General features: G+C 36.2%; 1 protein-coding gene across 5 annotated transcripts in view; it reads right to left on the bottom strand.

Annotated features, from left to right (window-relative positions):
- Window positions 1–3,362: 3,362 nt before the first annotated feature.
- The window catches only part of Klhl15 (kelch like family member 15), a 48,588-nt gene continuing 42,653 nt past the window's right edge, over window positions 3,363–9,297 (bottom strand). For all 5 annotated transcript variants that reach the window (XM_031365003.1, XM_031364993.1, XM_031364983.1 and 2 more), the window contains one exon: window positions 3,363–8,775. In XM_031365003.1, the coding sequence (XP_031220863.1) occupies window positions 7,666–8,775 (1,110 nt within the window). In that variant the 3' untranslated portion in view covers window positions 3,363–7,665. The remainder of the gene's footprint in view (window positions 8,776–9,297) is intronic.

The following is a 9,297-nucleotide window of genomic DNA, read 5'->3' as shown; positions in this document are numbered from 1 at the left end:
ACAAGAACACAAATGCCAGCCCAGGCTACTATACCCAGCAAAACTCTCAATTACCATAGAAGGAAAAACCAAGATATTCCATGACAAAAACAAGTTTACACAATATTTTCTCACAAATCCAGCACTACAAAGGATAATAGATGGAAAATGCCAACACAAAGAGGGAAACTACATCCTAGAAAAAGCAAATAATCTTCTTTCAACAAACCCAAAAGAAGATAGCCACACAAACATAGAAATAACATCAAAAGTAACAGGAGGCAACAATTATTACTCCTCAATATCTCTTGATATCAATGGACTCAATTCCCCAATAAAAAGACACAGAAAAACAGACTGGATACATAAACAGGACCCAGAATTTTGCTGCATAAAGGAAACACACCTCAGTGTCAATGACAGAAACTACCTCAGCGTAAATGGCTGGAAAACAATTTTCCAAGCAAATGATACCAAGAAACAAGCAGGAGTAGCCATTTTAATATCAAATAAAATCAACTTTCAAACAAAATTTATCAAAAAGGATAAGGAAGGACACTTCATACTAATCAAAGGAAAAATTTAACAAGAAGAACTCTCAATTCTGAACATCTATGCTCCAAATGCAAGGGCACCCACATTCATAAAAGAAACTTCACTAAAGCTCAAAGCACACATTACACCTCACACAATAATAGTGGGAGACTTCAACACCCCACTCTCATCAATGGACAGATCAGGGAAACACAAACTAAACACAGTGAAACTAACGGAAGTTATGGACCAAATGGATTTAAGAGATATCTATAGTACATTTCATCCTCAATCAAAAGGATATACCTTCTTCTTAGCACCTCGTGGTACCTTCTCCAAAACTGACCATATAATTGGTCACAAAACAGGCTTCAACAGATATAAGAAGATTAAAATAATCCCATGCCTCCTATCAGATCACTTCGGATTAAGGCTGGTCTTCAACAGCAACAAAAACAACAAAAAGCCCACATAGACATGGGAGCTAAATAGCACCTTACTCAATGATAACCTGGTCAAGGAAGAAATAAAGAAATTAAAAGCTTTTCAGAATTCAATGAAAATGAAGGCATAACATACCCAAATTTATGGGGCACAATGAAAGCAGTGCTAAGAAGAAAACTCAAGCTCTGAGTGCCTCCAAAAAAAAAAACTGGAGAGAAAATACACCAGCAATTTGACATCATATCTGAACACTCTAGAACAAAAAGATGCAAATACACCCAAGAGGAGTAGAAGGCAGGAAATAATCAAACTCGGGGAATGGGTGGGTGGGTGGAGGAGCACCATCATAGAGGCAGGTAAAGGGGAGATGGGGTGGGGGTTTCTGAAGGTGACACCTGGAAAAGGGAAAACAAGTGAAATGTAAATAAAGAAAATATCCAATTAAAAAAAAAAGAGTAAAAAGCCTAGCCTATTTCTCGTCTGCTTTCTTTTACTTCATGCTTCCTGCTCCTGCTGCCATGACTGCTTGCTGCCAAAGCAATCTATGATGGACACTCATCCTTATGGAACCACAGGACAAAATAACCTCTTCCTTAAATTGCCCTTAGTCATAGTATTTTATCACAGCAATAACAAGGTAACTAATACAGGAGATAATCAAACATGTTCAGTTTGATATACCAACAGAACACATGAGGAATGTTCAGGAGATGGCTAGACCTCTGAGTTGAGAAATGCATGGATTTTGTTGGTTTGTTTTGTTGGTTTTCAAGGCAGGGTTTCTGTGTATTCCTGGCTGCCCTGGAACTCTTTTTGTAGTGCAGGCTGCTGGCCTGGAACTCACAGAGCAATCCACCTACCTCTGCCTCCCAAGAAATGCAGATTTAAATACAGAATTAAAGTTGGAAGGGAAGCTGTAGAAATGGCTAAGATTGTGTAGAAAGTGTGCAGATAAAGAAAGCAGAGCTAAAACTCTGGGAACTCTAATCTCTCATTCATCTGACTCTCTACTGCATTTGCCTGCAACCTACATGGAACCTGCCATGCCACAATAAACACTGAGCTCGGTGTTCACTGTGAACATTCTAACAGGCAAGCCCTAATGGTCTTTTCATTCAAGGTAGTAAGAGAAGGTATACTTAAAGAGACTATGATCTGTACTAAGCTATTGCACAGAATGAATGAAATCAGAGATCCAAACATGTAGTGTGTAGAAGACACAACTAATTCAATGGATGAAAATATGGGTTTCAAGGAGGGGAGGTGTGTTACTTTTTCATTGCTGTGTTAAAATACCATGACTAAAGAAATTTATAAGAAGAATTTTGAGGGCTGGAGAGATGGCTCAGTGGTTAAGAGCACTGACTGTTCTTCCGAAGGTCCTGAGTTCAAATCCCAGCAACCACATGGTAGCTCACAACCATCTGTAACAAGATCTGACTCCCTCTTCTGGAGTGTCTGAAGACAACTACAGTATACTTACATATAATAAACAAATACATCTTTTTTAAAAAAAAAAAGAAGAAGAAGACTTTTGAGCTTACTGTCCCAAGGATTAGAGTCCATAATAGCAAGGCAGACAGCAGGCATGTGGATGGAGAAGCTGAGAGCTGACGGCTTCCATCTCTATCACAAGCAGTAAAGAGAACTCACTCAAAATGGCAAGTCTTTTGAAATTTCAAAGACTGTCTTCATTGGCATACTTCCTCCAGCAAGACCATACATTTAAGCCTCCCCTTGAGACTAAGTATTCAAATGCCCAAGATCATCAGGAGACATTTCCTTCAACCATCACAAAAGCATTTTGAGTTGGGCTTCATAAAATAAGTGGATTGATAGGGAAAGGGAAAGACAATTTGAGGCTGGAGATGAACACTGAAAGGTATAGGAACTATATAACAGAGTGTAGGAAGTGATGGAGAGAAAAGTTGGAAAATGATCTGAGTGATTCAGGTCTGCAGGAATCCTGCTAAGGTTTCTTAGGGGCCCATGTAAAAGAAGGGTGAGTGTGTGGGTGTGTGGGTGTGTGTGTGTGCGCGTGCGTACATACCCAACTCCTTTGCCTAACGTATTAAATACCTTTAAGAACAATAAAAGAAATAAGTCAAAGAAAACCTAACACTCACCAACTGAAGTTGAGACCTGTGTATGCTTTTTCTTAGTTCTAGTGTTTCTATTCTGTAAAACCACAAAACTCTTGTTAGTGAACACCTTTAACTACTTGGCTTTGTTATATCATTTCCATAAATCATTTCACTCTAACACTCTCGTTTGAATGTTCTGCTGAAAGCATTGGTATAAATCACTTTTCTTGGCATGTTGAAGCATAACAAAACATACTCTTAAGTTATTAGTGACTTGAATGTGAAGGACTAAATAAAAGACTAAATAATCAGTTAAAGACATAGTTTTAAAGATTAAAAATATTTTATTTAAACTTTTCTTCATAAACACTTTTAACTTTTTTTCAATTTAAAAACAGAATGGATAGCATAAACATATTGAATAGATTATATCCACGGCTTGGGAAAAAAAATTACCTGACAAAAAATGTAAAGGCTTTCAAAACATGTATAAAAGGCAAACCTTAAATCATTCTAAGACTTTAATATCGGCCCTAGGATTATTTGACTACTGGCCCCAAAGGTACCTAAAGGTCAAAATATTTTTCTATAGACAGAGTATGCCCAAGAACACAGGGCATATACAAGTTACGTTAAAAGAAAAGAAAAGAAAGGAAAAGGAAAAGGAAACGGAAGGGAAGGGAAGGAAAAGGAAGGGAAGGAAAGGGAAAAGGAAAGAAAGGAAGGAAAAGGAAAGAAAGGAAAGAAAAGGAAGGGAAAGGAAAGAAAAGAAAGGAAAGAACCTTTCTGGCCACCTCTTCAGAACATTCCTTCAAAAAGTAAACACCCAGCCAGCCCTTAGTGATATACTGATTAGTAACTTTTAATGCAGCTGTTCCCAAAGAAGTCAAAAGAAAACCCAAATACTTTAGGACAGACCAGAGCTGATGGCGTTCTCAAGGCTACTAACATAATAGTGGGAGTTATACTGATACAAGCAAAGTATGGGACTCCCATGAATGATCTATTCCAGTCTATGCCTATAGGGTATTTGAAGTAATAAACTCTTAGAAACTAATTTGGGGGGGGGGGTTATTTTTTAAGATAAATCTCTTTTTAGAAGATATTTATTCCCAAACCAACTCTAAGTGTAATTAAACAAACGCATGTTCTCTCAAATGTTTAGACTACAAAAACAAAACAAAACAAAAACTGAAAACATGGTAGACAGACAAGAAAACTGGCACTAGCAGTTTCACTGCTGTATAGCCCTCAAATATCTCTAATTTACACTATTGTCTATGATGTTTTACTTTAGTCTAAAACTTTAAATTATTCTCAAGAGAGCTAGTCTCTTTTGAGAGATAGCTTATAAACTGAAATAACAATTTATATTATAAACTGAAATGTTATGACTTACACCCACATATACATATATAAAAATAGTCCCACAAAACGTTTGACATGTTTAGATTATGCAGCTCAAATAATTTGTTATAAAATATTTTAAAGCTTAGTTTCATGTAATTAAGACAAAACTCTCCATTTTACTTCTTCCCACACAAGTGTGTGTGTTCTTTACTGTGATACAAGCAAGCTTCCCAGAATGAGGTGTTCAAAGGTGCTGCTTTAAAAAAGATATGTGAAGGGCTCAGTAAGTACTCATAATTAGAGTTACCACTCACAGAACGCAAAGCAATGAGGAGTACACAGGAAAAGCTATCAAGAAAAGCTAATCATTCTATAACTCTTTGCCTTTTAGAAATCAGTAGCATTTCTTCCAATACAAAACCTTCAATGTGAGAATCTTGTATTTTATGAAAAGCCTGTAGTGCAAGGATTTTCTTTAACATCAAAACTTGGAAGGTCAAAGACGTAAAAAAAGTAATAAGTGGTGCCAGTTAAAATACTATTAAAAAAAAATCAGCTACTTTTTGTGAAGTCTAGTTTTTAAAATGTGAAGTAAAAGACGACACATTTAAAGATCCTAACAGTTAAACCATATAGTTTCAAACCACTTACTGAGTTTTTCCAAAATGACAATCTTGATCATATACAATGCATATAGACAAAGTAGTTCCAAATGAAGCACAGAAAAGCTTGAAAAAACTCTGAGAAATTTTCCATAGTTTAGTATAACAAAAATAAATCTCTTGCAGCTATTAAACCATAATTTTAAAAGGGAATGTAAAGTTATTTGTGGATTTATAATCTAAATTAGAACTACAATTTCCTCATACATTCTGAACCCAAGCAATAGCAACTAGTCTTAAAGCTCAAAACTGATTACTGCTAAGATTATAGTCAGACATGACTTACTTGAAGCTGAACCCAGAATTAGTTCAAGTTAAGATTTCACGAACTTTCTGAAACAATCGTTGACCTTGGCCTTGTAACTTCAAAATGGAAGACCAAAAATATTCAATTGTTTGTGCAGATGTTAACCTACACAGGACTATGAAGTTGTAACAAAGCAATTACAGAGAACTTCCCCTGGAATATAAAGCCTTTGATATGGGTACCCTGTCTGATGTCCTCTTCTTAGTCATTTCCAACAAAAGATATCAAGGAAAATAATGAAGGCATTATTTTATTTAAAGCAACACATATAAACTTCTAAGTATATTAAAAAACAAGATGGCTAACCTAATTTACAGTTTCCAAAAGCAAAATAAACTTATTTTTAAAATAAAAAACTTTTTACCCACATTCTAAAGGAAACTCAAATAACAAATTTTATTTTCAGAAATCAGAACTTAATGAAAGGCCACCTAATAAAAATGGAAGAGTCATATATAAAGGACGCCATTATTTTGAATCCTGAAGGGGAAAAAAAGGTTTTCCTTTTTAAAAGCTACTTGTATACCTGACACTTTCTAAAACTCCAACACCTCTGGTTTTACAGTTTTGAAAATCAGGCTTTACTCACACTATATAACTGCAGTGTGGAGAGAGGGGGAGAAGAAGAAACCAAAATCTTCACATTTCTATAATTTCACACTTCCGTTTTATATTCAATAGTGCCAGCAGCAAAAATAAAACAAAACAAAGTAACTAGAAAAATTTATACAACAGCAGCCATATAGAAGGCATTGCAATATTGCACCAAAATCACAGATCTGGCAAGCTTTGCCAGGGTAAGCTTTAATCACATATAGACTGCTCATGAGAAAATGGCCATCAATGGCATCAATTTGAATGATCCACTCACAGATCTCTCTTGTTTAACTTTTTCAGCTATATCTCCTTCCTTTGAATTTAAAGACTTGAAGTGTACAGCTAATCCTAAACTATTTATTATAAATGCCTTTAAAATAGCTATTTGAGACTTACTCCAAACTTTCTGGTGACTATCCTTCATGCTAGTAGCTTCCAGAAACTAAAAAATAACCAAAAAACAAAAACCCACAATGAGGGTTGACATTTCTCTAGTGCCACAGAATATTTTGTACAAACTGATCAAGCAGCTGTAACCAGTAACATTATAACTCACTCTCCTTACAACTCACTCTCCTTACCTCTCAGTCAAAACTAAGCTCAAACTGTAAGAATTGCTGGCCCACATTCAAACCTGCAGCAGCCTGGAGAGAAACCATGGGAGATGCACTTCCTTTCAAGGGGCTTTTACTTAGGACTGTGTTATTACCTAACTTTTCTTTAAAAGTGCTTGTATGATGCAGGGTCAGAGCTTGACACAGACCACTCTGACTCTCACTAAAATAGGGTAACCAACATTAAACGTACTGCAAAGAAAAACATTTTTAAACAAGAAAAAGCATACATTAATATGAAATATTAATGTTTAGTTTTGAAAACAAAATGCCAAACGTTAGTTTTTGTAAATCCATACGTGTTTCAGAACTATGAGTTCAAATTTTACTGAACCAGTATGGACGGACGATAGACTACTTTGATACCAAAGGAGGACTCCAGTTATTTTAACTTTCTAAAAACATTAATACATTAAAGACATTACATCTAAATTTCAACAAGTATGGCGAACTGTCTGTGCAAGTGCACTAGCTTAAAAATATAGAATCCTAACCACGCATAAAAGGAGTGTGCCTTATATATTTATAGGGTGTATATGAGTATGGGTATGCTTTCACTAACGCAATGCACATAAGAGAAGGCAGCTTAGAAATAGTGTTCTGATATAAAAAACTTTTGTAGAAAATTTAAATTTTTGCATTTTCAGCAAAAAGCCATGCAAAAAGGTCAAGAGTTTTAAACTTTTAAATAATAAACCAAAACATATAGCAGACTAAAATAATTTCAAAAGAGTTCAAATAGAGGGACTGAAGTCATATCCAGTGACACTTACTGGGTTTTCTCTTAGAAGATGCACAAATCCTACACTAACATCTGAAAGAAACATTTAAAGCAGAAAATCAACTTCCCAGGTAAGTGGAGCAGTGTATAAACTGCTTTTGGAAGTAGTTTCAAGAGCTAGTGCTTCAAATGAACTTATTGCATGAATCTGAGGCCACTGAAAGGAAAAGAAAGATGCTAGCACAGAATGAAAACTTACAATATTAGACCAATGGCTTTGATAGTAAAACTGGTGAGGTTTTTCTTTATGCTTTTAAACTACTGTATCACAAATGCTTTATTTGCCTTTTCTCTTTTAGGGAGCAAGATGTCATCAGTTGCAACGCCTAACCTCATCCAGTACATAGTCAGGAAAATGAAGGTTGCACACCTGTAAACCATCCAGCTTGCAGGGCATCCGGGGGTACTCATCTTCTTTCCACTTATTTTCATCGGGGTCAAAGGTGAGAATGGAATCACTGTAATGACCATTATAACAAAGGCCTCCAAGGACCATTATCTGTTTGTCCAGCACAGTCACACCATGACCACTTCTACCAATCGGCATGGATGCCAAGATGGTCCACTGATCGGTATCTGGGTTGTACACCTCTGTGGAAGGGCAGCCCTGAGATTCAAAAGAGGCCCTCAAGATCACACAGACACCACCAAAGACATAAAGCTTGCCATTATAAGAGATCATCTTGTGAAAGCATCTGGCGTAATTCATCTTGCTCTTATTCTCCCAGCAGTTGGTGACTACTTGAGTTCTCCTGGTCCGCTGTTCTATGGTCCCTTCTTTACTGGGGTCAAACACACACACCTGTTTAGATGTGGAAGATGAAGTGATTCCTCCAGTGATGAACAACTTGTTATTGAGCACTGTCCCTTCATGTCCATATTTGTTAACTGGATAAGGATCTACAAATTCCCATTTATCATTAGTGATATCATATCTTTCGGTTGAGTAGAAAGTTTCATCTCTTGTTCTGCCTGCTACAGCATAAATAAACTTCCCAATAACACCAACAGCAAATTCTGAACGGGGTACAGACATGTCTGCCATACGCAGCCAAGAATTTTGTCTTGGATCATACCTGAACACTTTTGAAGAGGCATGGAATTCGCCATCAGGGCCCAGTTCTTCTCCACCTAGCAGGAATACAAAATTATTGACAATAGCAAGGCAGTCTGGCCTTAGAGGTACTTGGGGGCCCTCCAGTTCCCACCAGACTCTTGGTTTCTTTAACAGAAGTATTTTACTATTAACCATGCTATGTCCAATCATTCCTCGGAATACTGTAGTTTGGGGTTTGGCAGAACGAATACGGCTTGACTTCATGTCCAACAAGGGCTGCTGGTGAACATTTTGGAAGTAATTCAATGCTTGGTCAACTTCATATCGGAGCTGTCGGGAGTATCTATAAAATTCTGATGTTTTAACCTAGGAACACAAGTAAAAATATTCAACCAAAAGACAAAGTATAAACAGAAATCAAACTATTAATGCCTACTAAAATGACCCAGATATTATTGTAAAACTCCTTTGCTAAAACAATGTTTCCTAGCAAAATTATTTTTGTTTTCTACAAAGCTTTCTCATTGTAATTGTTTTTATAACTTGCATTTAGAATCACATCTATGTTCCCAAGTCTTTAAAAGTAAACAATCTTCTTTTAAGGCACAAGTTAGTTTTTAAATAGAACAAGATTTATGAAAAAAGTCTTCCAGACACCTATTGTAAGGTTAGGCCCTAGGCTACAAGTGGGGATAAGTTCAAATATAGGGCTTCATAGTAGAAAAAGACCACATCTGCAGTTTTCTTAACTAATGATAATATATACCATAAAACAACCTCAAGTGCATTATTTGGAGAGTTATGGTAGTGAGTTAGTGAAAACTTTATATACATATACAATTTCCTAGTAGGTTTTTTACATAAAGACTTAGTCTGTTCAAGGCCAGC

This window comes from Mastomys coucha, chromosome X (genome assembly GCF_008632895.1).
Source record: "Mastomys coucha isolate ucsf_1 chromosome X, UCSF_Mcou_1, whole genome shotgun sequence".
Taxonomy (NCBI): Eukaryota; Metazoa; Chordata; class Mammalia; order Rodentia; family Muridae; genus Mastomys; species Mastomys coucha.
This window is presented reverse-complemented; position numbering and strand designations above follow the sequence as displayed.